The 26,558-nt window shown below is 53.0% G+C and overlaps 13 protein-coding genes across 13 annotated transcripts; 8 read left to right on the top strand and 5 right to left on the bottom strand.

The window, feature by feature from the left end:
- Positions 1 to 237: 237 nt before the first annotated feature.
- Positions 238 to 3,108, top strand: M409DRAFT_57811 (uncharacterized protein; the record flags this gene model as incomplete). The annotated part of the gene is made up of 3 exons (XM_033813736.1): positions 238 to 1,325; positions 1,374 to 1,452; positions 1,501 to 3,108. 3 exons carry the CDS (start codon positions 238 to 240, stop codon positions 3,106 to 3,108), a joined length of 2,775 nt encoding a protein of 924 aa, XP_033664035.1.
- Positions 3,109 to 4,878: 1,770 nt separating this feature from the next.
- Positions 4,879 to 5,223, bottom strand: M409DRAFT_57810 (uncharacterized protein; the record flags this gene model as incomplete). The annotated part of the gene is made up of 1 exon (XM_033813735.1): positions 4,879 to 5,223. One exon carries the CDS (start codon positions 5,221 to 5,223, stop codon positions 4,879 to 4,881), a length of 345 nt encoding a protein of 114 aa, XP_033664034.1.
- A 1,110-nt stretch (positions 5,224 to 6,333) lies between these two features.
- M409DRAFT_26589 (uncharacterized protein) lies at positions 6,334 to 6,848 on the top strand (the record flags this gene model as incomplete). Its single annotated transcript, XM_033808175.1, has 2 exons — positions 6,334 to 6,675; positions 6,759 to 6,848. The coding sequence occupies 2 exons, from the start codon at positions 6,334 to 6,336 to the stop codon at positions 6,846 to 6,848; spliced, it is 432 nt and encodes a 143-aa protein (XP_033664033.1).
- An 838-nt stretch (positions 6,849 to 7,686) lies between these two features.
- On the top strand, positions 7,687 to 8,506 carry M409DRAFT_68752 (uncharacterized protein; the record flags this gene model as incomplete). Its single annotated transcript, XM_033817978.1, has 3 exons — positions 7,687 to 7,901; positions 7,961 to 8,379; positions 8,442 to 8,506. 3 exons carry the CDS (start codon positions 7,687 to 7,689, stop codon positions 8,504 to 8,506), a joined length of 699 nt encoding a protein of 232 aa, XP_033664032.1.
- A 123-nt stretch (positions 8,507 to 8,629) lies between these two features.
- Positions 8,630 to 9,046, bottom strand: M409DRAFT_57807 (uncharacterized protein; the record flags this gene model as incomplete). The annotated part of the gene is made up of 1 exon (XM_033813734.1): positions 8,630 to 9,046. The coding sequence occupies one exon, from the start codon at positions 9,044 to 9,046 to the stop codon at positions 8,630 to 8,632; it is 417 nt and encodes a 138-aa protein (XP_033664031.1).
- Positions 9,047 to 10,104: 1,058 nt separating this feature from the next.
- Positions 10,105 to 10,782, top strand: M409DRAFT_26586 (uncharacterized protein; the record flags this gene model as incomplete). Its single annotated transcript, XM_033808174.1, has 2 exons — positions 10,105 to 10,449; positions 10,510 to 10,782. 2 exons carry the CDS (start codon positions 10,105 to 10,107, stop codon positions 10,780 to 10,782), a joined length of 618 nt encoding a protein of 205 aa, XP_033664030.1.
- Positions 10,783 to 11,004: 222 nt separating this feature from the next.
- On the bottom strand, positions 11,005 to 12,606 carry M409DRAFT_68751 (uncharacterized protein; the record flags this gene model as incomplete). Its single annotated transcript, XM_033817977.1, has 1 exon — positions 11,005 to 12,606. The coding sequence occupies one exon, from the start codon at positions 12,604 to 12,606 to the stop codon at positions 11,005 to 11,007; it is 1,602 nt and encodes a 533-aa protein (XP_033664029.1).
- A 409-nt stretch (positions 12,607 to 13,015) lies between these two features.
- M409DRAFT_26584 (glycoside hydrolase family 67 protein) lies at positions 13,016 to 15,529 on the top strand (the record flags this gene model as incomplete). The annotated part of the gene is made up of 1 exon (XM_033808173.1): positions 13,016 to 15,529. One exon carries the CDS (start codon positions 13,016 to 13,018, stop codon positions 15,527 to 15,529), a length of 2,514 nt encoding a protein of 837 aa, XP_033664028.1.
- A 43-nt stretch (positions 15,530 to 15,572) lies between these two features.
- M409DRAFT_26583 (uncharacterized protein) lies at positions 15,573 to 17,016 on the bottom strand (the record flags this gene model as incomplete). The annotated part of the gene is made up of 2 exons (XM_033808172.1): positions 15,573 to 16,602; positions 16,652 to 17,016. 2 exons carry the CDS (start codon positions 17,014 to 17,016, stop codon positions 15,573 to 15,575), a joined length of 1,395 nt encoding a protein of 464 aa, XP_033664027.1.
- Positions 17,017 to 17,345: 329 nt separating this feature from the next.
- Positions 17,346 to 18,037, bottom strand: M409DRAFT_37339 (uncharacterized protein; the record flags this gene model as incomplete). Its single annotated transcript, XM_033810716.1, has 3 exons — positions 17,346 to 17,672; positions 17,773 to 17,888; positions 17,998 to 18,037. 3 exons carry the CDS (start codon positions 18,035 to 18,037, stop codon positions 17,346 to 17,348), a joined length of 483 nt encoding a protein of 160 aa, XP_033664026.1.
- Positions 18,038 to 18,365: 328 nt separating this feature from the next.
- M409DRAFT_57803 (uncharacterized protein) lies at positions 18,366 to 19,440 on the top strand (the record flags this gene model as incomplete). The annotated part of the gene is made up of 5 exons (XM_033813733.1): positions 18,366 to 18,373; positions 18,685 to 18,741; positions 18,814 to 18,912; positions 18,970 to 19,203; positions 19,254 to 19,440. 5 exons carry the CDS (start codon positions 18,366 to 18,368, stop codon positions 19,438 to 19,440), a joined length of 585 nt encoding a protein of 194 aa, XP_033664025.1.
- Positions 19,441 to 19,749: 309 nt separating this feature from the next.
- On the top strand, positions 19,750 to 20,424 carry M409DRAFT_57802 (uncharacterized protein; the record flags this gene model as incomplete). Its single annotated transcript, XM_033813732.1, has 1 exon — positions 19,750 to 20,424. One exon carries the CDS (start codon positions 19,750 to 19,752, stop codon positions 20,422 to 20,424), a length of 675 nt encoding a protein of 224 aa, XP_033664024.1.
- A 549-nt stretch (positions 20,425 to 20,973) lies between these two features.
- On the top strand, positions 20,974 to 21,766 carry M409DRAFT_26579 (uncharacterized protein; the record flags this gene model as incomplete). The annotated part of the gene is made up of 2 exons (XM_033808171.1): positions 20,974 to 21,041; positions 21,100 to 21,766. 2 exons carry the CDS (start codon positions 20,974 to 20,976, stop codon positions 21,764 to 21,766), a joined length of 735 nt encoding a protein of 244 aa, XP_033664023.1.
- Between the last annotated feature and the right edge of the window lie 4,792 nt (positions 21,767 to 26,558).

The following is a 26,558-nucleotide window of genomic DNA, read 5'->3' as shown; positions in this document are numbered from 1 at the left end:
CGGAGCAACACAACACAGGCATCTGATCTACATCCTACTTTCAACACCCCTGCTAAAGCTGCTTTGGTCTATGCACGACTCCTGACAGGGTAACAATACCGGTGGAAGTCTCAACGCTTATAAGCGCATGCCCTAGCCGCACTTTCTCTCGACGGGAATCCTTGCGGCTAAGGCTGTACAACACTCCAATATCGCTTGGGAGTGTGTCCTCGGTGCTCAAACCCAAAGACATCGACAATGGCGCCTAAGCAGAAGCCGGCACCGCTCCGACCATTTAAGAAGAAAAGTTACGCCCCTGGTCGATTGCAACAATATGCTTATGCGACAAAGACTCCATCTGCAAAAGCAGATGAAACAGAGTCACCACGAGCAACCGAGTTACCTAGTTTTGCTATTTCGGGATTGTCGTGGGCATCGGCTTTTGTTCTGGAGCTTGTCCAGAGCAGAGTGACATGCACAGCTGAATCCAACATTCAAATACTGCCATATGCCCCTGCCATTGGCAGTAGCATGGCGGTCCGGAGAGGCATGATGGATGGCGAAATCGTTGCGGTCAAGGAGGTGAGAAATGGCGTCAAGGACTTTGGCAAGGCTCTGGCAGATGCGCTGTTCGAAGTCCGCGTCATGTCGCACAAGCCCTTGGCCAGCCACCGCAACGTTGTAAGTCTGCGAGCGGTCTCTTTCGCAGACGATGACATTCAGGACCTTCAACCAGCCCAGCCTCGTGTGCTAAGACCCCTGATTGTCGTGGATTGGTCATTGGGCGACTTGACGTCTCACTTGCTAGAGAGGAAGCTCGACTTCACCGAGAGTGCGGAACTGGTCGCAGATATCGCGGATGGCCTTCAGATCCTGCACTTGTACGGCATTACTCACGCAGATCTCAAGCCGGATAATGTGCTGCTCTTCTCTGACCCAGACTCGCATTCCGGGTTTGTTGCAAAGCTGGCCGACTTTGGCTTCCCTGGAAGCGAGGAGCACCGTCAAGAACGGAAGGGGCTGACCAGTCGTTGGGCAGCACCAGCTGCGGGCGGGCACGATGATTACCTCATGAAGAATACCGAATGCCCTGGAGATGTGTTTTCGTTCGGCCTCGTTGCAATGTTCGTGGCTGTTGCCCCGGATTGGGATTCAGACGTCCACTTGCCTGACTGCTTTCACCCAGACATACAACGAGCAAAGTTCGATTACACGCTTGACCGACTATACGGTGCAGACGAATTTGCACCGTGGCACAAAATCTTACACTCCACCGTTGTGTCAAACCCGAACGAGCGTCTGACGACCCAGGGGCTGGGGACTGTTAGGGAGCTTCTCTTAGGCCAGTGAGTGTACCAAACTCTGTCAAATACATTTGATTGACCACTCCATAGTGATCGCTATGCGCACGAACGAAGGCTCCTTATGATACACATGATTCCGTTCCGAGGGATGAAAGGAGCGCAGAATAATGTACGGCATTGAGCTGATAGATGAGTTACACTGCTGACGTCCTTACAGTACAGAGCAGAGCTCGAATTCTCCAAGATGAGCTGGGACTTTTCTGCTCACGCGAAGACAACTTGGAAAACTTTGCCTAAGTGGATGAAAACGAGCATTCGCGAAGACTACATGGCTTTCGACATTCAGCCTGCCAAATTCTACAAGCACATAGATGACGATCTCGCCATTCGTATCATTGCCGTGACATTGCTCGGTATCATTCTGCTTACCACCGAACCAACCACGCCCATACTTCGGCGGCAGTTTCCGCTCGGATATATGGCATGGCGAGTACATGAGGCTGGTACGAGGCTCGGAATAGAAGATCTCGATGATCGACCCCCAGTATGGCGACTTGCAGCGAAGAACAAGGTCGAGGAGGCTCTATCCGAGCTACGTCGAGACCCGAGCCAGCTGACATACAAGCATCGAGGCCACACAATCGTCCATTACGCTACGTTGTACGGCAAGCCGAAGCTTTTAGCTGGCATATTGGAGACGACGCTGGAAGCAGTGTCTCTTGTCACAGCCCGCGGATTCACCCCTTTGTTCTACGCTGCCGCAGCGACAGACCGGCGTTCGGAAGAGTGTCTCGACATTTTGCTCGACCATGGCGCCGACGTTAAACACATCTCACCGAACGGAGAGTCCTTGCTGCTGTTTCTGTACATGGGCTACATGCAGTCTGGAGAATGGACACCCATTACAAGAAATCTGAACCGTATCAGATGGTACAAGGAGTGGGCTGTTCGTACTGCCCTTCAAAGGCTTGAGGACAGGTTTCCGCGCACGGAGGAAGAGCGTCGGGAAGCACAACGAAAGAACGATGAGCTGCTTCCACCATTCATGAGAGGACTCGATTGGTGGGATAAAAATCGCGAGGGTATTCTCGAGCTTCGAGACATGCTTCTCAACAATTATGGACCTGGAGTCAGCGATGCCCTACTGGAAAAGATCGAAAGAATCCGACAGGAGACTGGTCCTTGTGACGATATGCTCACCCTTTCCGCTGGATTTATCCCTTTCCTCGAGTTCCGCGTATTCAGTGGTCATCTCCTAGGCTCTGTGTTCTCCGCGGCCGTCGTTCTCATTATGTGGATCACTAAGATCTTTTCAAGTTTTTGGGAAGGAGGCATCATCAAAACTGGATTCACCTGCTATACGTACTTCGTTTTCTGCTGGCTGGTATTGTGCTGGACGCTGCGAGGCAATTACACATTCATGGAGATGTACTTCAATAATCTGACAGGCAATCTTGCGAAGACCCCTCTGCTCGACACACTGACAAATGAAAAGGGCTCATTCAAGCTGGTCGAAGAAAGTGGCGGAATTTTGTTCCTCAACTTCGTGGGCATGCTTCTCCTCGACTTCCTTATCCGCGAAAACGAACTCTTCACCCTGGCGATTATCTGTCTCGTCGTCGAAGTCAAGCGCACTAACCATAGGCTGTCCAGATTTGATCGAGAGATGAGATGGATCCAGCGAGTCTCGAATATCGACGGCGAGTACGACGAGCATTTCACCCCCACCCGCGAGAATACTCGTCGAAGCACCAAATTCAAAGTCGTTATGGAGTTTCAGATGCAGATGCGGCGAGCCTGGAGAAAAGCCATGAGTGATGGTTAGATTCGTTCGGTGGGCGAGCTGGAGTGTTGCATGACTGGAACACAGCGTCTCGGCACAGCCTCGCGAGAGAACGCTGTCCGTTTCTGGCAACGATCGATTGGAAAGTCATTAGGGGTAACAAGAACCACATGATCTTCTGCGTTGCTTTTGACAGGCGCAGGGAATGAGACAATGTGAATATGCTGATTAGTGTTCCACCAGTCAGCATCAATGGGTCCTTTTGTGCGCTGCAAGATATCATGTCTAGAAATGCATGATACCACATGTGCTGAGAAGAGGACCAAACATTTGCATTCCTGTTTCTACGGCTTTTGGGGCCCTTCAATGTCCCATTGATGGTACGGATACTAATATACCGTGACTTTGCGCAAGGAATGTCTTCTGAACATAATGACAATGAAAGACACTTCTTTCCCACTGTCTGCTGGTCCAAGATCGCGGCACTTCCGCCGTATCAGCTGCATTACTCCAATTAATAGATCTTGTACTGACCACGTAGTGCCATTGTGCTCTCCCGATGTCGAGTGTCACTCTGTGCACCCTGGAATAGACCCCATGCAGTTGCATGCGAGACCTTGCTGGCACAACCCCGTGGCCTCCCAGGAGTAGGCTCCCTGACCCATCACGCCACAGCATAGCATCTGCGCGTCTCATTAGCAGAGACTCCCAAGTCCAAGAGCTTTAATGTTCACGGTATGATTCTGCCAGCAACCCGTGTCATCGATGGCGCCGCAGAATGAGCCGGCCCGCCGGCATCTTGGTCACAAAATGCCTGAGCCCATGGCAGCATGATTACAACGGCGGTCAGAGACGCCAGCAAAATAGAGAGGTAGAATCGAGTCATTGTGGATGAGTAGCGCTTTGCTTGGAGATGATTGAAGGCTGCGCAATTTCGTTTCTCGAAAGAGTTTTGGAGGAGAGAGAGATGCCGACTTTTATGTGCATCTTGAGGACGAAGCCTCCGGCGTCAGTTGCAGGGCCTATCTTGGACTGTTATCTTCCTTCGCCGTGATATGCCCTTGCAGGGCTTTGTCAAATTCCATTCTGCGCATATCTCGCCCTCCATGCTCTTTGCAAGCATGTAGCGTAGACTCAATGCACGGCCTCTTTCTACCAGCCGATGTTACAGTGGAATGTTACTCGAACTCATGCAACAGTGAAGATCATTACTCGGCATGTACAGGATCGAGCTGCAATTTATCTTGATAGCCAATGTACCGCGGCTCATCAACTTTGTAGCCTTGGCCAAGGCTGACACGGACGGTGATGTGACGCTTAATGCACTTCCGAGAGCATGGCACTTTCCCCTCAATACGTGCTTTGTAAGTCACACAATGCCTCATAATCAATGATTAGACCTAGTCTTTCAATCTACATCAAAAGACCAGCCCTTGGGGCTGACAATAGGAACCAGGGTTTCTAGTATTATAGCCTAGCTTCCGGCTCATATGGATGTCAAACTACCTTCCAGCCCAAGAAGGAGTTCCCAGCGACTGAAGAAGAAATCAAGGCTGAAAATACTTCGATGATATAGCCTCTTAGTAATGCCGACGTTTCTGGATTTGCCGTTCTGCTGGACGTGTCTACTGTATCAATTCGACTGGTGACTCTGCGTTTATATTTGAAAGCGGGTGTAACCACAGCGTGTTGCCTTCGACATTTCTTGACACGGATCCAAATCCAATAGTTTGACACCTAGAGAGTGTTTGATCTGCTACCTCCGCCCCACGAAAAATGTGGAACAACTCAATTCACCAAAACTCTCACCCACTATTCCTGCCATACAACATCAATCGACTGCCAATTACCAGTGACTTTGTTGGTGATAGCGTCACAGCCGACCACCTGTCCAGGCCCACTGCAGTCATCCGTTGCGTAGCCATAGCCAACGCAGTACTGTCCATCTCGTGCATCTTCCCCGAAAAGACAGATCCCTGCCCCAGCTGGCTGACATGGTGACTCGCCCTGGCCGTCTTGAGAAGCCTCTCCTACGTTTTGACCGGTGCACCCATTTGGACCGACACCAGTGTAAGCACCAACTTGGCAGAAAGCTGCATACGCTCCCTTGAGGAAGGCTGCCGCAAAAAGCAAGTTGGAGACGGCTTTGATCTGCATGGTCGCTGAAAGAACTTGTAAGCTGATCTGGACGAAGCATGTTGTAGAAAATGCTGTTGCATTACTTACTTAATGTAGGCTGCGGAGACTACACTAAGAGGTTGATGATGTAGATTTGAAGAGGATTGGGAGGCTGAAGTGACGAGTAAAATAACGCGAGAGGCTTTATAGAACACCTTGACCGCATTCGAGCAGCTAATGTAGCGTAGTAGATATGGAGCACAGCCTGATTCTGACAAAGCTTGCACTCCAAAACGTCAGCCCTAAAGCGCCCTCTCTTGGGATAGGGCTCTGTCTGTAGGTCCTTGTTGGATGTGCCATAGTTTATTCCTTAGCAAGTGTCTTGTCTTTGCAGATCGTCGCGGTGGTCTATGAGCGCAATGCACTTGGAGGCAGTTAGTACGCCTTAGCTTCGAGTAGCTAATGGTACGCAGTAGAGACGGAGCTGAGTCTAAGGCTGACAGAGCCATGCTTCTAAGTGTTAACCCTAAGATACTTTTGTTTGGAATAGTGCTCTGTTTGGACGTTCTTGGGGGCTATGCTATGGACTGTCGCTGAGTAGCTGTTTTCTAGATCGTGGCGAGCTCCTTACAAGCGCAACGTACTTGGAGGCGCTTAGTGCGCAAAGGCTAACTTGGCGTAGTATCTATAGATCTTGCGACTTATTTGGTAGCTTCACATTTTGCTCGTTACCACCGTTTGGTCGAAATCTTAAACCGACGATGGCACCATTGGGATATGTGAGAGTTAGTGCTACAGCTCGACCCCAGGCTGCGATTCGTGGCAAAACCAACAACAATTACCAAACCGCAGGAGCCTTGAAGACTAGTTGGGCGAACTGATGATGTCTGCCGTAGCCTCACCTTAAGTTGATCTCTGCAAGGTACAAGCCATTACAAAGCAAGATTCGCTGTGCGTCAAGCCTAGGCCATGCTACATCGTGTGATTTTGTCGATTCCTTGAGCTGAAGCCATGAGCGGGTCTAGATGAGAATTGTGCGCAGCATTATAAAGTATCATCATCCTCCACTCCATTTCGGTACGAGACCAGCAAACTCATTGCAGCTTCCTCTCGATTACAAATCCACACAAGCAAGATACAGCTGTCAAGATGCTTCGACTTGGAGCGCTTGCTATTCTTCTCGTCAATGGTGTTCTTGGGGACTCATGGACGTTGAGCTTCTACACTGCCACCCAATTCGATGCTGGGAGTTGCACTGGTGATACAAACGACAATCCTCCGGTCTGCTGCCACGGCGACTGGTCCAACGTCAAGTCTGTCCAACTGACGGGAGCGGCCGACGCCATCGCTCTGGTTTCCCAGGTAGCGGACTTGATGCTTGCGGAGACACAAACAGCTATACTCAGACGTTTACGGGTAATTCAGGAAGAGTCTTCTTTAGCCATCCGGGCCCTAATGAACGTCAACGACTTCGACAACAGCTACAACAATGTATGTCAATAGATGAAAACAGTAAGTCATCTCGAGGACATTAGACATTCGTGCAGAGTGTACGCTAATGAAGTCCAAACCAGAAATTCAAGGGGTTGAGTGCGATGACTTACAGGCGACAGTTATTGACGTCGCCCGAGGGTGTGGAACATGTATCATCTGGAGACGCATAGATTTTATCAAGCGCTGATTCTACCACTCGCCGTATCGTTCCTTCGCTCATTTAATTACCTTGAGGTGCTGCCTGCGAAGTAATTCAGTTACATTCAGCATGGGAAACTGACATTGGAATGACAAGGCTCCTCCTTCGCTATTGCAACTTCTCACAGATTTCCTTTGAGATATCTCATTTTCAAACGGCCAACCACTTCGTCACGACGAGAGGCTTCGTCTCGTTTTCTTGTACTGCAGCCTAACCAAATCAGCGTTTCGAGAAGAGCTCGACATGTTATCTATCGATGCCCATCACCAGAAATTTGAACTGTCCCGGGTGGTATAAACACAGCGCTAGTCGTACTATACTTCATAGCGGTGGGGGGACGAATGCAATCATGAAGGCAATACAAGAGCGATGGGAGCCATGTTGAGAAATATGATTTCGAAAGCGGAAGACAGGACCAACTGGCCCCTTCTCCACAAAGCAGCCAGGGGTTCGAGGCCACCTTCCCCATCCAGAATCAGCTCCGGCACTACACAAGCACAACGCAAGCGCCAAGACCACTGGATTGAATCAATCTATCCCGGAGAATTCAAGGGTGCCTGTTTCTGCGAACCACTTCCAGCACGTGCAACATTTCCGAGCGTTGGAGACGTGATGAGGCTAACGGCATGCATATGGCGAGAAGTCGTATATTAAGAGTTAGGAACGGCGAATGGAAGAGCAGCAGTTCGAGCACGAGGACTGTTTCGTCTATTGGGCACCCGGGCTTTGTGCTGGGAAGAAACCGAGTATAAAGAGTTCGTAACAGGCCCACGAAAACGATGAACTGTCAAACTTCCACCGACGAAAACATGAAGCTCACTCAAACCTTCACTCTCCTTATCGCCGCGGCTTCGGCTGCCGCTATCGACAAAAGAGCAGTGATAGCCCACGATGCAGTTGTAGGCTTCTCTCAGACAGTCCCGTCTGGCACAACCGGCGACCTCTACCTCAAATACAAGCCATACCTATCTCGCGAGAGCGGTTGCGTGCCCTACCCTGCTGTCGATGCCGAAGGCAATACCAGGTGAGTTTACGAAAAGCACTAAACAAAGCAACAATCAACGAACTCACACTATTTCTCAGCGGCGGCCTGAACCCTACCGGCGACCCAACAGGCGACTGTCTCGACTCGACCGGTCAGGTGTACAGTCGATCGACAACATACAATGGCGCCTACGCCATAATGTACGCCTGGTACTGGCCCAAAGACTCGCCCTCAACCGGGCTCGGCCATCGCCACGACTGGGAAAGCATCGTCGTCTGGCTCTCGTCCGCTTCAACCTCCGCAACCTTGAACGGCGTGGCGGTGAGCGGACACGGAGAGTACGAGACGAGCACGAGCCCGAACTTGAGTGGGACGAGGCCGTTGATTAGGTATTATAATACTTGGCCGGTGAATCATCAGTTGGGGTTTACGAGTACGGTCGGGGATGAGCAGCCCCTGATTGCGTGGGAGAGCTTGCCCAGCGCTGCGAGCGAGGCGTTGACGAGTACGGATTTCGGTGAGTTTCTCATTCTGCGTAGAAGTTCGAGGTTGCTGAGTGCTGATTCTGTGGTGCTGCAGGTGATGCCAACGTGCCGTTCATCGATTCCAACTTTGAGAACAATCTCGCCACGGCGGCGTTGTAGTCTGATACGGCCAGAGAGAGTGCCATTCCATGAAATGCATCAGCAGATACCAAGATACTCTAACGGAATCAATGCGTTCCACCCAAGCCTTTTTACCGCTAGAACACCCTTGAAATCGCCGCCTCACGCCTTCTCTTCCTCCCCTTTCGCTTTCAAAGCATCCTGTCTCGCCTGATTCCTCTTTCCCAAAATCCTCAACGTATTCCTCTTCTCCAAATCCGTCATCTGACCCCAATTCTCGATTCTCGAAAGCGTGCCGTCTTGGTTCACTACCAAAGGCCCCAGAGCATCCATCTTCACTGTTGCCTCGCCGCTCGACATGTCCAGCTTGGAGGCTTCCTCCTCACTTGGAGGTGGTGGGAGAGGTAGTGGTATGTCATTTGACTCCGTTTGTGGTTTGTCTTGTGGGTTCATGGTGTTGGTTTGCTCTGTCCCGAACATTGTTGGGTTTACTTTTGTTGTGATGGCTCGTGAGATGCTGTTCAAATCGTGTGAAGGCTTTGCGAGGTGGGTGCGTAATTGAGGCCACAGAGTGCGCATGAGGAAGTCGTCCTAATGTGTTAGAAGGTTTGCGAGAATGGCAGCGAAAGTTGTAATGACGATGATACGATAGCGTGATTTCATGATTCTGCGGAATCTTCTGGAAAGTCGGATGTCCATGTCGATTTAGTCGAATTTTAGATGTCTTGTGGTCTGCACAGGTGGACTGTGATATCAGATCGGTCTGTACATATGACGCTCATCGTCTCCAGAGGAATCCCGAAGAAGCACTTGGATTGATCATGAATGCGACTTCAATCACGTGATCTTGTTGAAGAAGTAGTTGGAACTGTGAACCGCCCTATCTTTCCGCTCAAAGTGAAAGAGAATAGGCTGCGATATTCCGGATAGAAAGTGCTCAAGCGCGTGATGGTACCTTGGCTCCATCGAATCGGTGGCTGGTCGATAAGGACAAATTCCCCTAAACGGAACGAGAAAAGAATAGCAGTAGTCGAGATCAAACAACCTGCTCTAGTTGAGTCTAAATCAAGATAGACAGGAACATTGATCAAATTTTGCCAAAGCCAAATTCAACGCGTCCGTAGGGGATTCGAACCCGGGTCTAGGGAGATGACCAAAAAGCAAAGCATCCAACCACTCTCCGCGCTACGCCACTAACCGGTCTGGTCCGTTAGGACGTGAGGACCTCTGCTAGCTTTGCCTGCGTTGAGTGATTGGATGAGAGAGCTAGATCTGAAACTCATTATAGAGTCTCAATGCGGTAAGTCCGGTTGCCCCTATGATTTGACGGTGGGTGCTGCATTTCGGAAAGAGTGAATGTGTGGTTGAGTCATCCTGGACGGTAGCATTCTCGTGAAGGTGAAGTTGTTCCACTTCACACATGATGTCGACCCTCCTGGTGAGTTGGTCGTGGCTTCTTCTGACGCTGTTTGCTCTCCGTCGCCAAAACTCGCCGCTTGATGCCGTTTGCTGCCAACACAAAGCGACCACACCTTCCGATTTTGACCTCCTCTTCTACAATCCAGAGTCGCTGGTTACCATCATTCGCCTCATGCTACTCTGACATCGCACCGCCTTCCGATCGACAACTCCACAACATGCCACCCATCACGCGCGGAGCCAAGACCCCTCGTCGTCACGACAACCTCAGCATCTTCGCACAAGACAAGCTCGGAGGACCCATCGAGTCTCCAGGCTCAGAGAACCTCCAGCTGCCAACCCCAACCCCAAGTCAACGCAAGCGCAAACGCGCGCCCCAAGAGGATGAGTTCGTGCAGTTCGCCCGCTCGCTCATCGCCGACGACACCGCTGTGGCATTAAGAGTGGCAGGTTGTGGAGGCGATTCCACGGAGACTGCGTCCGATGGTAAGTGGTGCCTGTGCGGTATGGCGGAGGAGGACATCGTCGACTTGGAGTACATGATTCGGTGTGACAACCGACAGGTAAGACCACATCATTTCCGTTCCCTATCCCTCATTTTGCGGCCACTGAACATTATCGAGTGCAATCCGGGCTGGTTTCATCTGCGTTGTGTAAAACTTCCCAGTCAACCACCATCTAGGTTCGGCTGGTTCTGCAAGGATTGTTTGAAGGCGTGCAATGTCGGAGAGGCGATCAACGGACTCATCTGTCAGCGCGGTGAGGATGGCAGCACGGAAGTCCGCGACTGGCTGGTGGAGCAGCAGAGCGAGAGGGATACGAGGCGTAAGAGACGGCAGTTGAAGAAGATGGTGCAGGATGCATCTGACGGCAGTGAGGGCGATGTCGATGAGTGAAGGAGTGAGAGATGCAAGGGTATTATGAGTTGGATGGATCCGTGGTCTCATGGTTTGCAGTGGAGAGAGTGATGGCGAGGCGCCTAGCAGGAACAGTGTTGCAAGATTGGTTGCATTCGCCAAGAGAAGCTGGATAATCGCCAACGAAGGATGTTTCCAAACTCGCGTTCCAACGTCGTGTTCCAAATTCGTATCCATAATCGCGAGTCGTGGTTGTACCAATTAGCTCAACAGATCTTCCAAAGAAGGGAATGTTCCACCTCCACTTCTCCCGTCGTTGTCCAGAGACCCTATCATCTGCATCAAAGAAGGCAGCTCGATCTGATCAGGGTATGCATTGTCAGGTAGTACGCTCGCGAGCGATGGCAGCGAGTTCGAATTGTTCTGGGACGCTGGAGGTGCTGAAGGGAGAGCGGTCAGCACGTTGTTGGACAGAGGCCTTGGCAATTTTAATGTCATGAGCGGGTCGATGCCAGTGCTCTTAGATGCCTCAGCGTTTGAGGTCTTCCCGGCATCCGCCCCTGCCCAGTCTAAGATCCTTCTATCCAAGACGATAGGCTCGCCGTTCTCCTCGTCATCATCGCCAAATGCTCCACCAAGGAATACATCGTCCAGAGAGAAGAACGGCAAGTGAGGCGGTCTCCTTGTTGGAGCAGGCTTTGCAGTCGTGGCGTCTTCCTTATTTGACGGCGTGCTTTTTGGAGCGTCTGTCACCACTTCGCTCTCCGACCCGCTAGCTTTCTCCGCACTGTCTTCTACGGCTCGCTTTGCCACTGAAGAGGCAGACGAGCTGGGCACAGATTTCGAATACTCGACGGGGTACCTCGTGCGAAAGCGATCTCTCAGGTCAGCCGCCCTGCGTCCCGAGAAGCCAAAATCGGGATCTTTCCTGATCGTTGACCAAGCGTTGCCGTGTTTCTTGAAACCTTGCAGAAGTGCCTCGTCTTCAGCAGTGGTGTACTCATGACGATTTCTTCGGCCGACGTTGACAAAAGGCTCGTTGATGCCCAACTCTTTAAGCTTGGACGGTGAAATCTCTTCTCTCGGAGGGCCTTTGGTAGTCGTCTTGGGTTTGGCTGATTGCTTGGCTTGCGCACCAGGATCTCCACTGGAAGATGCCTTCAAGGCCTTCAGACTCTTGTACGAGCTCGGACAACATACGCGGAACCTATCTTTCAGATCGAGGGCTGTCCGTTGGTTGAATGAATATTCTTCGCAGTTGAGAATCTTGGTCCAGCTACCAATTCCGAAATTGGCGACACCTTTGAGCAGGTCTTCGGTCTCCTGGTCAGACCACTTTCTCCGCTGCCGAGCTTTCGGTGGAGGCGGCGCTGGTGCATCATCAGGCTTGGTAGGTCGAGCACCACTGGAATCTTCCTTTCGCTCCGTAGGTTTCGGTAATACTGGCTCGATGACAGGCTCCGGCTGGCGAGGAGGTAGTACCTGGGGCTGTTCTACACTGATAGAGGGGAGCAGTCCAGCATTCGGGGGAGGCTGATGGAGTCCAGAAAGCGTTGGAGGGATTCTGAGTCGCTTGGTTGTATGATTCCGGACAGGAAGCTTGGGCAGATCCAACGTAGTATTTTCTGATGTTTTCTGGCGTTTGGGAGGTCTTTCGGAAGACGGCTCGAGAATTAATTTGAAAAGGTCACTATTAGAAGATTTCTCAAGCCTCGCTTTTTCGAGATGTGGCGTGCCGTTCAAGGGGTGCTTCTGAGAGCCGGCCTGCGGCTGGGAAGGCTCGATCGGGTTGGGAAGATTGATGTAGTCGATCGAAGTCGGCCTGTACGCATCGGAGCCTGCGCCATCCTGTCCAGACGGCATGGCGATATGGCCGTGAAAGGCGAGCGATGTCGTGTGTGCCATCTCCTCATGAGGAGGCGAGGTGGGCAGGAACTTACGCTAACAGCCCAAAGCGGTATAGCGTGAAAGCATAATCCACATCAGTTGTCCTCACTCCCACTCCCACAGCTCTCCTCTTTGCTCTCTTTCCCATAACTGTTCAAAAGTCGATTACGCCTACCCACCTCCATTCACCCTATATTGCCGCGAGAGCTACAGCATGGACGCAACCACTAGTGTCTATGACCCCCAACGCATCCTCCTCTTCCCCGCGTTGATCCACCCCCGGCAAATAGGCTGAATTCGCTGATGCATGCCCCGAAGTCCTGTGCTACAAGTAGCCACGCATTGCAATACCAGGTAGGTCTCAGCCACAGGTAATAGATTCACAATGCTCAAGCTCTTATTCCTGTTCGTGTTCATTGGCCTCGTGGCCGGAGAAGATGGCCTCCAAGCATGGCTTCGTTACGCACCTCTTCCTCGTGGCCATCACCGCTCTTCTCTTCCTTCGAGAATTGTCGCGCTCAATGACTCTTCTTCCAGTCCAGTCTACACCGCCGGGCAGGAGCTTCAAAAGGGTATCCTAGGCATTCTTGGAGAGGACCTTGAAATCTGTGACTCCGCTCCAGCAGGAAATTCAGCTATTCTCGTGGGCACTGTTGGGCAGTACAATAAAGTGTACCAAGATGCAACGCTTCATCCCGATCTCTCGGAAGATGGCTTCTGGCTGAGTACTCAGGGCACCACGGTGCGGATCCTTGGTCAGAACGAACGCGGAGTGCTCTATGGCGCTTTTGAATACCTCTCAATGCTTGCGCAGGGAAATTTCTCAACAGTCGAGTATCCGACCAACCCGTCTGCACCGATCAGATGGACCAACGAATGGGACAACATGGACGGCAGCATTGAGCGAGGCTTTGCTGGGAACTCGATCTTCTTCGACGATGGAGCCATCGTGGCCAACCTGACACGAGCGGCAGAGTACGCACGACTTTTGGCTTCGATCCGAGTAAATGCAGTCATCGTCAACAATGTCAACGCCAACTACACTACTTTACAACCGGACAACATCGAAGGCCTAGGGAGAATCGCGGACGTCTTCAGGCCTTACGGAGTCCAGCTTGGCATGTCGTTGTACTTTGCCTCTCCCGCCAACATCACCAATCTGACGACATACGATCCCCTAGACAGCCGTGTCATTGCTTTCTGGAATGACAAGACGGACGAGATCTATCAACGTATCCCAGACATGGCTGGCTACCTTGTAAAAGCCAACAGTGAGGGCCAGCCGGGCCCCATCCAATACAACCGCACTCTTGCTCAAGGAGCAAATCTCTTTGCGAAAGCGTTGAAACCTCACGGAGGCATCTTGATGTTTCGGGCATTCGTATACGATCAGCTTAACGAGTCTGACTGGAAAGCCGATCGAGCCAAAGCTGCCGTGGACTACTTCCAGCCACTCGATGGCGACTTCGACGACAATGTAGTCGTTCAGATCAAATACGGCCCCATCGACTTCCAAGTCCGCGAGCCAGTCTCACCTCTATTTGCGAATCTCCGGAACACAAGCACCGCCATCGAGCTTCAAGTAACGCAAGAATACCTTGGTCAGCAATGTCATGTAATCTACCTTCCACCACTGTGGAAGACAATCACAAACTTCGACCTCCGAGTCGACAACTCCACTTCTCTCGTCCGTAACATCATGACTGGCCAACACTTCGACCGTCCCCTCGGCGGCTCAGCTGGAGTTGTAAACGTCGGCCAGAACACCACCTGGCTCGGCAGCCACCTCGCCATGTCCAACCTCTACGCCTACGGCCGCCTCGCATGGGACTGGACCGCAGACCCAACCGAAATCTTACAAGACTGGATCCGCCTCACTTTCGGCCACAACCAGCAAGTCATCGACACAATCACCGAAATGTCCCTGGCCTCCTGGCCCGCGTACGAGAACTACAGCGGGAATCTCGGGATCCAGACATTAACAGATATCCTCTACACGCACTTCGGACCCAACCCGCAAAGCCAGGACAACAACGGCTGGGGCCAATGGACGCGCGCGGACAAAGCTTCCATCGGAATGGACAGGACCGTCTCAAACGGCACGGGCTACTCAGGCCAATACCCGCCCGAGATCGCCTCCCTCTACGAAGACATCTCCACAACCCCCGACGACCTCCTCCTCTGGTTCCACCACGTCAATTACACACACACGCTCACCTCCGGCAAGTCCGTCATCCAGCACTTCTACGATGCACATTACGCCGGCGCTTTGACCGCCCACTCCTTCGTGGGCATGTGGGAATCCCTCAAACCCTACATGGACACGGAAAGATACGACGATGTCCTCTTCCGCCAGAAATTCCAAGCGGGCCACGCGCTCGTCTGGCGCGACGCAATCACGAATTTCTACCATAACCTGTCCGGCATCCCCGACGAAGCCGGGAGGGTAGGCCACCACCCCTGGCGAATCGAAGCGGAGAGCATGCGCCTCTCCGGGTACGAAATCTACGCCGTGGCTCCGTTCGAAACGGCCTCGAACGCCACGGCCATCGTCACGAGGTCCAATTCTACGACCGGGACGGCATCCACGACCATCGCGTTTGATTCGGGGGTATACGATCTCGCAATCAACTACTACGACATGTACGGCGGGAACAGCACGTACGAGGTGTGCATTGGGGATCAAGTGGTAGCGAAGTGGACGGGAGACATCGTGGACACGGGAAAGCTGGGCCACACGCCGTCGATTTATCTAGATGGGCATTCGGCGACGCGGGTGACGTTTCCGGATGTGAAGATTCAGAAAGGGGATGTTTTGACGATTAAGGGCACGCCCGATGGGATTGAGCCGGCGCCGGTGGATTATGTTGCGCTGTTGCCGAGGGGGGTCGTTGATTAGGTTAGGTCGTTCAGAGCGCATGGTTTCTTGGGTTGGGATTATTTCACTGTCCCCTCCTCCCCAATGCATCCCTTAGACTACTCATCCTCCCGCCGATGCTACTCCCGTAACTCCCCTGCGTGCGCATATTGCTCATCAAAGCATCCTCCAACGCACTTTGCGTCACGCTCGCATCGTCCAAGTCGCTGAAACTGCTGCCCATACTGGGCGATCCCTCGCTACCGTCTTTGCGATACCGAGGCGACATGCTCGCAAGCTGGGCGCGATGACGGGGACTCAGAGGCCCAGGAGGTCGTTGCTGGCGGCCTTCGGTGCCGTTGTCCGTGTCGGTGGAGGGTTGTCGGTGCATGCTGGCTGAAGAGGCAGAGGACTCAGTTGCCGTGGAGTTCTCACGGATGGTTTTAGGTTTTGCTGTTGCGATTGTGGCAGTCTGTCGTTTTGGTGAGCCGCGGATGGTTGCTGCTGGGTCGGGTTTGGAGGATGTAGCGAAGGGGAGGTAGCCGCCTGAGTCGTCATCATCTTCGTCTGCTTCTGCGTCGCCGTCTGAGCCTAGTGTGCCGAGGGTTTGTTTTGCTTTTCGGTTGACGAGCGGGCGGCGGAATGCTTGGCTTCGAGATGCGGCTGAGGGCTCTTCTTCTGAGTCTGATTCTGATGGGCCTTCGTGTTCGATAGCATCCTCGTAGTACTCGTCTCGAGGCGACTGGCCAGCTGATGTAGCAATAGGTGCGGGTCTTCGTCCTGATCCACTCGATCCTCGCAATGCACGTTGTAGAGGTTGCTGTATCCTCGAACCAGTTATCTTGCTCTGCGTGACAGTTGTGGTGGATGGCGTACGAGATATCGGTACTCTCCCCTGCGGCGTACTGGTCCCGGGTGATGATTCACCACCAACTGGCGTGATGGGACTGTCCCGCTTGAAAGCAGAGACAGTAGATCCAGTCTGCAGCTTAGATTCTCGACTTCCTGTCCTCTCCATTCTGATACCTCCCACTCCACTTCCGCTGCCCGTGCCATCGCCCTGAGCTATGCGACCGACTTGTTTGCGCATTCTCTCCATGTGCCGCTCGCTCAACCTGTGTTTATGTCAGCAGATTCATCAAATTTGCTTCATCCTCAACTTACCACGCCCCTTGCATAACCAGAAACCCCAAATCCACACCAAAGTCATTGCTCAGACCCTCCCAATCCACATCTCCCTTCCCACCAGAAATCAACTTCCACAACTGCCTGTCCTTGGCTGCATTCCATTCTACCGGCGGCGGATCCTCAAAGGCACCCCGAGTGAAAGGCAGGCGAATGAAGACCGTGTAATGTGGAGGTTTCGAAGAGCTTTGAATTTGGAGATATGGCGATTGCGGTCGTGATGATGGTTTCGGTGCATTCGATGAAACCTTTGATGGTTCTTGACCGGGAACAGGAGTTGCGGTGGAGCTTTGACGGGATCGGGGCTTGTTCTGCGAAGGCAGCGCAGATGATGATGGCGACATGCTTTGAGTTTGATGAAGGTCTTGAAATGGTTGAGTTTGATGAAATGCACAAGGTATGTTGATGGAGTAAGGTCTGGGAGCTGTAGGGCTGAATCACGTGCAATCTGTGTGCCTGAGGTCAAAACAATCAGGTACCAGTCTCCCTCTCTCACGCAGCAACGAGCAAAAATGACAAAGATATTGGTTGAACCTGACTCTTTGAAGCATGCATGATCAATTCGCCTGCTATGGAGAAGCCTTTGGCTGCGGTGCAGTCCTATCGTCACGCTGCTCAAAGTGCCCGGAAAAGCCATCCCACCGACATACGCCCACCAAAGCCAGCAACACGCTTAGATCGTCGTCTCGTATGCTATCGGCGTAACGCTCTCTGGCTTGTTGTCCTTGGCGCTGACAGTCCGCGCCTCTCTTGGCTTGACTGGCTGTCTCTTGAGGTGCAGGTGCTCGCCAGTCTCCTTCGCCTTGCGCTTCTTGGCAGCGTTGTCCTTCACACGGACGATGAACTCCTCACGCGAGCGCGAGTGGCGGACGTGCTCGACGCGGACGTTGATGCGCTTCTCGATGTAGCGGTTGCCGACCTGTCGGTAGAGGATGACGCCGACTGCGGACTTGGTGACATTGTAGACAACACCGGTCTTGCCGTGGTAGACCTTGTATGGCTGTGGAGGGTGTTAGTCGTGCTTGTGAATCGAGGGAGGTGCAGGATTTCGGGAGATCGTGGATCGCGAAAGTAGCCGCTCCTCATGAGATTGTACTGACCATGCCCTTCTGCACAGCACCGTTGGCGACAACATCGACGATATCTCCGACGCGGTACTGCTTGAGGTATGTGCCCAGGGCGATCATACCCTTCTTCTTGAAGTCGCGAGAGAAGGCTGTTTCCAAAAGTCAGTCGCATGTTCCCATCTTCTCCAACCAAGACCATGTTCCCAATTTGCCTCCCTTCATCTTTCCATCTCTTTCACGATGTGTGCGAGTACTGACCATAGCGAGTGCCAGCCCTGAGACCTGCGGCGTGACCCATTGTGACGGTGGTTGAAGGCTGCGCGGGTTGTTAGCGGTGGATGCGATCGCGGAGGGATGTTCGGTGCGTACGTCTTGGGGTTATGAGTCTATCAGATGTCAGCACGGGTATGTTTGATCTGTGTTGCGGCAAAATACTCACTGTCGTGGCGCTGCGTCCGTGGTAGAGTCGACTTCGCTGCTCGGTTCAAATTTGGTCGTGGTGGATTTCTGTGCCAAGCCAAGCTGAGCTCGGGCCACCCAAATTCGCCCACGACCATTTCTGCCCGCTTCGCCTCCAGCTTTCTCTTCGACCAGCACGACTCCGACGGAGCACACGACAACCAGCCATGGCCCCGTAAGTCACCATCCACAGGCCGATACGAGGATGCAGCAATGTCAGGAGCGATGCATGGCGGGAATGCAATGCGATGGAATTGGGCATAGGGCTGAGCGCGAACATTGCGACTCGCAGGCCCAGAAGGAGGATGCATTCAAGAGGAAGAGAAAAGCGGAAGATACGCATGCAACGATGCATTGTGCTGACGAGCATTGCTCTGAAGTGCGCCTTCTACTGAAGGACATCGCATTCTCGCCTGCATCGACTCTGGACATGCTGCATTCTCAGGTCTGCTCAACACCTTGAGTCTCTCCGCTAACATCTTCCAGACGCTCCTACTCCAAGACCTACAAGGTCCCACGTCGTCCATTCGAGTCGGCTCGTCTGTCAGTAATCTCCCATGGCCACTGAGCGTGAGCTTGCTCCGTTCACGTCAATGGTATCTAACAACCGCCCAGTGACTCCGAACTGAAGATCGTCGGCGAGTACGGTCTCCGCAACAAGCGTGAGGTCTGGCGTGTCCAGCTCACCCTCTCCAAGATTCGTCGTGCTGCCCGGTATGCATCGTACTCCACCCGGGCTTGGGAAGATACTTTTGCTGACAATTTTCTCAGTGAGCTCCTCACCCGTGACGAAAAGGACCCCAAGCGTCTCTTCGAAGGCAATGCCCTCATTCGCCGTCTGGTCCGTGTCGGTGTGCTCGACGAGTCCCGCATGAAGCTCGATTACGTCTTGGCCCTGAAGGTTGAGGACTTCTTGGAGCGCCGTCTCCAGACTTGCGTCTACAAGCTCGGTCTCGCCAAGTCCATCCACCACGCTCGTGTGCTCATCCGCCAGCGTCACATCCGGTAAGACACATAACACATCTGAATCATGACAGATACTGATTTCTTGACAGCGTCGGCAAGCAGATCGTCAACGTCCCATCCTTCGTTGTCCGTCTCGACTCCCAGAAGCACATCGACTTCGCCCTTACCTCGCCATTCGGCGGCGGGCGCCCAGGCCGTGTGAGGAGAAAGAAGGCCAAGGCCGCCGAGAGCAAGGGTGACGATGGTGAGGACGGCGGCGAGGAGGAGGAAGAGTAGACTACTCGTCTCCTTGACATTCACGATTCACTGGGAACGGCATCGGCGCGGCGCATATGAGTTGGGCATGGATGCACGTTTGGCGACCATAGATAGTCGCGGCAATCAAAACAGATGAGTCTTCACGTTCAACTTTATGTTCATGATGTTTTCTGTGTGACTTCCCTTTGGGCGATCGTGCCTTCACATGTTGGCTGCCACGCTAGGCTCGCTAGTCTCTGCTCTGCAGACCCGAGCTGTGACTGCATGAGCTCCGCCGCCCAACTTCATCCTCTTGACAGGCGCTCGTAGGCTGCCAAGCTGTCAATCATGGCGCCGAAAATCAAGCAGGAGTCGCCGGGACCTCCGCCAAAGCGCAGCAAACACAACTACGCCGACACCTGCAAAGTCATCGTCGGGTCACGAAAAGACGAATTCGTCATGCACACGGCATTTGCAACGGCCAAGTCAAGCTTCTTCAAGTCAACGATTTCTCAGGATTGGAAGGAGGGCAAGGAGAAGACCGTTCGGCTGCCTCAACACGAAGCAGGAACCTTCCACGTGTTCGTGCACTGGATCTATTCCGGCAGTCTTGACTTTTCAATTGTGGATAACACTGGTGCGCACGATCCACCCAGCTACCTCAACTGTGGTAGAGTCTGGGCTCTCGCGCATTATTTGGGTGCTCCACAGCTGCAGAACCAGGTCATCGATCGCATCATCCACAAAGTCGCAAGAGGAGACACTCGAAATGTGGCACTGTCCAGCCTCAAGCACATCTGGCAAATCACTCCACCAGGCTCCACGATACGCCAATTGTTGACAAACTGTGTGGCGAGCGAAAATCGCGCCTATAACGGGGTTGGTGAAGCGGAGGAGTTGCCAGAAGAGATCCTTCTCGAGGCAACCCGCCAACACCTGTATGGTGCTAGCAAGAACGTGCCAACGATGGAGCACCGTTGCAACTACCACGAACACGATGAGGGAGAGCCGAGATGTGAGTAGGGAGTTCAGGAATACTCGAAAGGTCCTGTTGGCGAAGATTGTGCATCTGGCAGGAGAGGAAGAAGATGGAACGACCGTTTACCTCATGAAGGCAGACGGGGCTGGGGTTCAAGCAGCGTGATCATCCTTCGACTGGAGAAGAATATAACCCATGCACAAGTCCAACAAATTGTTTCATTCCGCCTCACCAGTATCTGTTAAACTCACTTTCCTGGCGCCCAGTGCCTACGGAGGGCTAATCGTGCACCTTGGAAGCAAAGGGGAGGACTAATTTGAATCCCCGCGATCAACTTCATTTCGAACAACACGTCTACGCCGACAGCATTCCCAGCAATTGATCTTCGTTTTCACTCGGTTGTGACTCACCATCTTTGCGGAGGCGGAGGAAGATTCACACGTCTGAAATATAAAGTGAATCCATCGACCACCGCGTCACGCGACGCGAAAACTGCACGTACTTCCCACCACTTACTTGTATTCTCCGTCGCCTTCATTACATGCGGAAGACAGGACTCCACATCAGCAGCACATCCACCTGTAGTAATCGACATGCCACGAAAAGGCGGAAAGCGTCCTGCCAATACGCAAATGTCCGAGCCCGCCCCAAAACGCTTCAAGTAATCCAGATCCTCTCAACATACCTCTACAGTCGCAGCCAATTGACCATCCTCAAAGATCCAGCTACAACAAAACAATCACCGTCCTCGTAGGTCCCGAAGAAGACAAGTTCATAGTCCACAAGAGCACAGCATGCGACAACTCCCCCTTCTTCAAAGCCGCCTGCTCGCAGCACTGGGTCGAAGGCCAAGACAAGGTCGTCCGTCTTCCAGACACCACCGCGAAACTCTTCGAGACATTCCTACACTGGGCGTACACCAAAGACCTCAAAATGGAGGGCGTCGACGACTCCACCACCGCCGACCAGCCGCGCACCTACGATCTCGGCAGCGTCTGGGGTCTGGCCAACTACCTCCAAACCCCCGCCCTCCGCAACAAAGTCATCGACCGCCTCCTGCAGAAATTCGACGCCATGCCGCACACCGCCGTGCCCCGGTCCGCCCTGAACCACATCTGGGACCTCTCGCCCCCGGACGCCACGATCCGCCGCTTGCTCATCGACCTGCACCTCACGCGCATGTCGCGGCAGATGTTTGAGGCGTTTGAGGATGAGTGGCCGCAGGATTTGATTCTGGCGGCGGCGAGGTTGCATTTTGCGAGTGAGGAGAAACGGAAGATGTTGAGGAGTCCGTGTTTTGAGGAGAGGGCTTGTTATCATGAGGCGGAGGATGGGGAGGGGGAGGAGGAGGGTGGGGCGGAGCTGGCTAAAGCGGAGGTGGATTAGGTCTGGAAGTTTGAAGATGGTGGTTTTGATGAAGATCTGGGAGGCGTTTGAAGAAGGTGAAAGTCGGAACGATTATGACGGTCTCTCTGAAATTCGATCGCAAAGTGTTAACGAGGAGGCACCAATTCCATCAGTGGCTGAACCGCGGATCACATCCAATTCTGGTCGGAGAGATGATTTGAGGCGGCTTATGAATGTCATTTCAAAATGAGAAGCATGAAATGAAGAGCAAAAGAGAAGAGGGAGGTAATTGGAAGAAGTAACTTCTTCATAGCTGGCCGACAGTGCTAAAGGCACTGCGACATGCACCCGAAGGTGCTTGTGCTATCTATCGGTAAGGACTGTGGTCAACATTATGCTACTGATACAACCGTATTGCGTATTGTTACATTCCCAAGCCGGATACCTCAAATGTAGAACATGCCACCCTTCACATCCCGACCGCAAGGGTTCTCATTGGCTCCTTGGTTCCAAAACCTATTCGAGCTGATCGTGGTGGGTATGTTAGTGGGATAGCGACCAGCAGCAATCTCGGTGGCCACTGTCTGCCGCTTCTGCTCGTCTGACATCCTGCCCAGCCCCTGAAGCCAGCCGTCGTGAGTGGCTTTGGTTGGACGAAGAGGATGCCGGCCGACGAGAAGTGGGCGTAGGTAGCATCTGCCACGCTCGCAGAGCTTGTCGGCGTAGTATGCTGGACCGACGACGGAGACGGGCGTGACTGACGTCGCATAGACCCAGCTGAGATCGAATGTCTGGATGAAGTGTCAGTATCGTTCTGTAAATTTGTCCCGAGGTAGACTTACCACTTGCTGAAGCTCATCGGGCGTGAAGCCGATGCCGTTCTCGATCACGAAGTAGTGGCAAGGCCGGCCAGTGCCTTGCAGAGGCTGGTGAGCCTGAAGCCAAAAGTCGAAATACTGCGGGAGTCTGATAGAGCGGTCGTCGACCACAAGACCAGGCTTGAAGTTGCCTTTGCGATCCGAGTAGTCTGTCTGGCGGTCGATGTCGGCTTGAGTTGGATAGAACCTCGTGGCCTGGCGCTTGGTGCAGACGATCAGGGTGATCGCAGGCTTGTAGTCGATGGAGTCTTGAGCTGAGATGTCATCACAAGCAGCTTTGATGGCTGCGAATTCCCTTTTCTTCACCATGGCGAATTGGTCCTCGCCAACTCCGTCGCGATAGAAAAGGATGCTGCCGGGCAGCGATCCGTTGTTCTTTGAACGCCACACACGAAGTCTCTCAGCCATCATGGCTCGCAAGTCGATGATTTCCTGTGGATGTTAGCAGTGTACCTTTGAAGATGTCAGCAAATGCTGCTTACCTCTGTTCGACCTGGCTGCAGACGCATTGAGCCTGGGAAAGTCACGCAATCCCTATCAGTGCTGGCCACTACTCCAGCGATGGAAGGGCAGAGCGGGATGCCGGCTGGACCTGGGTGAGTGACATCGGCTCCAACGACCATCGTGTCGCCAGCGTCGGGTCGATGAAGTCGTGAATACGCATCGCTTGTCAGAACGTGGTTCTTCCCGCCAAGTTTGGCATTGAACTTGAGAGCGAGGTTTGCAAGAAAGCCTGGATTGGCCAACGTGCCAGTCTTCTCGTCGGTCAAGCAGACAGTATGGACGCCTTTGAGCTGATCGCCCCACCACTTCACCAGTGCGTAGTTGTCGTTATTTTCGTCCTCGAGAATCACCAGGACGACTTTTGAATTTGCTTTTAGCCCGTTGTATGCTGCGCTGAGATCCGCAGGCATCGCAAAACCTGATTGAGCCCGAGAAAAGCCTTGCCTGCTCGTGACGCCGTATTGCCGCAAGCCATTCTGAAAGGTACGAACCAGCTGATCACTTGGTCCGTGTGCATTGCCGACCTGAATGATGATCATGTCGCCGAGGTTGGAGCCTACATAGAATATTTTGTGTTTCAGTTGCCATCTTCCCACCCCATTGTCCTCGACCAATGCTTCGACCGACTGGCGGTTGAGATACTTTAGCTTGGGCGCTGCGAGCATCCTGCCATTGACTTGAAGCATGCTCGGGTTGACATTGAGAACGAGCCGAGTGCGTAGGTTATTCACCTCGATGAGAGAAAGACCCAGTCCGGGAGTGAGAGCATTTGTGGTGTTCTGTCCCTGGCCGGTAAAGTTACCTCGACCACGAGAGGAGCCCCGTCCGCGATCCTGACCATGTCCAGGGCTTTGACCACGTCCATGAGGTTGGAAAGGTGCAAAAGGGTATCCCCGTCCTCCAGGCTGGCCGCGTCCTGGAGGGAGACCACGCCCTGTAGGCTGGCCGCGACCAAGATTCCCACGTCCACGGTTCTGACCTTGTGCAGGATTCTGACCTTGAACGCCTTCGATGTGTTGAACGTTCTCGGCAGGAGTTAGCCGAGAGATGGTTCCCATCTGGTCCATGTCGCAGCGAGGTACCGTAGTGCTGAGGGCTTGGTTGGGTACGATCCAGAGCAGCTCCATCGGTATCCATACTTGAGCGTCTTTGTCGACTGGACCGCCAGTGTTGACGACCGGAAGTCCAGGGTGCCGGAGATTTTGCAGCAAGACGTTCTGGTTGAAATGGTCCTGCACAGTCGGCGTCTGGCCGTTGATGGCGAAGGTTTGTTGACTCGCAGGCTGTCCGAGGCCTGCTATGCGCTTGACGCGGCTCTGTGGTGTAGGGGCCTGATGAATGGCAGATGCGTTTTGATTGGTGCCGTCAGGTGGTGTGTACAGGTATTGGACTTGGAGACCTCTGAGACTGGCCGTAATCTCCGGTAGAAGCTGCAGATTGGCTCCATTTGGATCAAAGTTGCCAGAAAATCGAGTCGTGAGAAAGTCAATCACTCTGCGAGAGGGGTAAAACGCCGCTGCAGAAGTGTTGAGTTGTAACTGCCATGCATTGTTGGCAGGCCTGAACGAGTTGAATACACCGAGTCTTGCAAGAAAGCCGGATGAGTTGAGCGCATGGAATGGGTTGGCGGGAAAGAGTCTGCTCCGTCCTGCGCGAACAGTGGTTTGAGTCTTGACGGCAAAATGCCTTACGAGGATGTTGAAGGCTTGGACGAACGGGCTGAAGTCGAAGGGGGTCGTCGCAGTGGGCTGGCCTCGGATGTACGCCCTGAACTCACTGATGTTCAACCTGTTCTGGAGTTCAACCTCCGCATCGTTGTTGATTGGAGGACCTTGCGACGACTGGTTGTGGAACACGTACGGGGCCAAGATGACTCCAGAAGCATTTCTGGGAATAGCTCCAGTTGACAACGTTTCGAGAGGTGCCTTGGTGACGATCATGTTGTTCCAATCTGTGAAGACCTGGTCGTTGCTAGCGCTTTGACCCCATGGCTGCTGCATGGAGAGGACTTCTTGCATCAGTGCCTTTTTGACGTTTGAGTTCCTCACGTCTCTGCCATTGATAGGTTGGAACTTGACACTGTAGATGTAGAAATGGGAGATAGATCCGTCATCGACAATGTTGAAGCGATTCACACGAATGTTGATTTTGCTGCCAGAGGTTCCTTCTCCAGCGTCAGCTGCATAGGACTCGTCAACAAACCTCAATTTTGGTGGAGGCTGCTGCTTTTGCTCTGATCCCTCATTTGTCTCGTCGGTACAAGCAGTACTGTCGCCTGAGGCTGACGCGGAGCTGGTGTCGACAGATGGCTTTGACGAAGATGCATGCTGATGAGGGCCAGATTGAGAAGCTGAACGTAGAGGGAGAGTCTGTTGTGTGACGTTCTGGTGGGCGCTGGCATTGGATGGCGTGCTGCTGGCTGAGGTGCTGTTGGTTGGCGTGCTGTTGGAAGGCGCATCCACTGGCTGGGGCTGGAACGTGGCAGCCTTGGCGGACAGTCCGGCAGCTTGAGTCGGCTGACTGGACTTCTGAGCAGTCGAGGCAGAACTTCTTGCTTTTGGGATCGCTGGGACGACGTTACCCGCGACACGACTGTAGGACATCGATGCCGTTGGAGGTCGTTGTTGTGGTTGCTGTTGTGGCGGCTTGTCTGGGTCCGGGTTGGAAGCCTTCTGTTGGTCGGCCGGAGCCTTGTCAGAAGACATGACGGAGGAATAGATGAGGAGTGGGAGTTCGGTGAGGGATGATGAGTTGAACAGTGGTGCTCCTACTCGTTAATAAAGTCCAGCTCGAGAAGTTGCGTGCAAGGGATTGCGTTTGCTGGGGCGAAGACATAGCTGCCTGCGATCTCAGTCTGACAATGCCAGCTGCACACTATGCGTGCTGTGATGCACAAATGTCTTTGAACAGACCAAGGAGATGTAAGACGAGCTTTCCAGCTTGAGACATGGAGCTTGTCGGTACAGAAAGCAATTGGTGACAGACAGAAGCAAGGAGAGACAAAAGGCCCCATACTGCATTGCAGACAAAGCTTTTCGTGCTGCAGCATAAGATAAGTAAACAGCCTAGTGTTGATCCCGAAAGAGACACATTATACTTAGCAAACAAATGAGAGACATGGGCTCTGTTGCCTGCGACAATATGGGAAACCGTCCACGCAGTGTTGAATGCATCATTACTTGCTGCAGCAGGTGGGAGAACGACTGCGCTTTGAAGATAGAGAAGATGGTGCTGATAGGCTTGCGTGATGAGAAAGGTGAAGGCGAGTGAAGGGACAACCTAGAGCTTGCAGTCGGAGGATGCCAAGGCTCGGACCTCGGGCCGGCACCGAAGGACAGGGGTACAGGGGTACTGCAACGTCACTTCGTGTAGATGAGAGTCGTGAGACTTGTCTTCGTCGCATTTCCATAATATCTACCATACGTACGATCCAACGTTGTGCTAGTAAG

Source organism: Zasmidium cellare, assembly GCF_010093935.1.
Source record: "Zasmidium cellare ATCC 36951 unplaced genomic scaffold M409scaffold_32, whole genome shotgun sequence".
Taxonomy (NCBI): domain Eukaryota; kingdom Fungi; phylum Ascomycota; class Dothideomycetes; order Mycosphaerellales; family Mycosphaerellaceae; genus Zasmidium; species Zasmidium cellare.
Note: the sequence above shows the minus strand (reverse complement) of the source record. Positions and strands in the feature narration are given on the sequence as shown.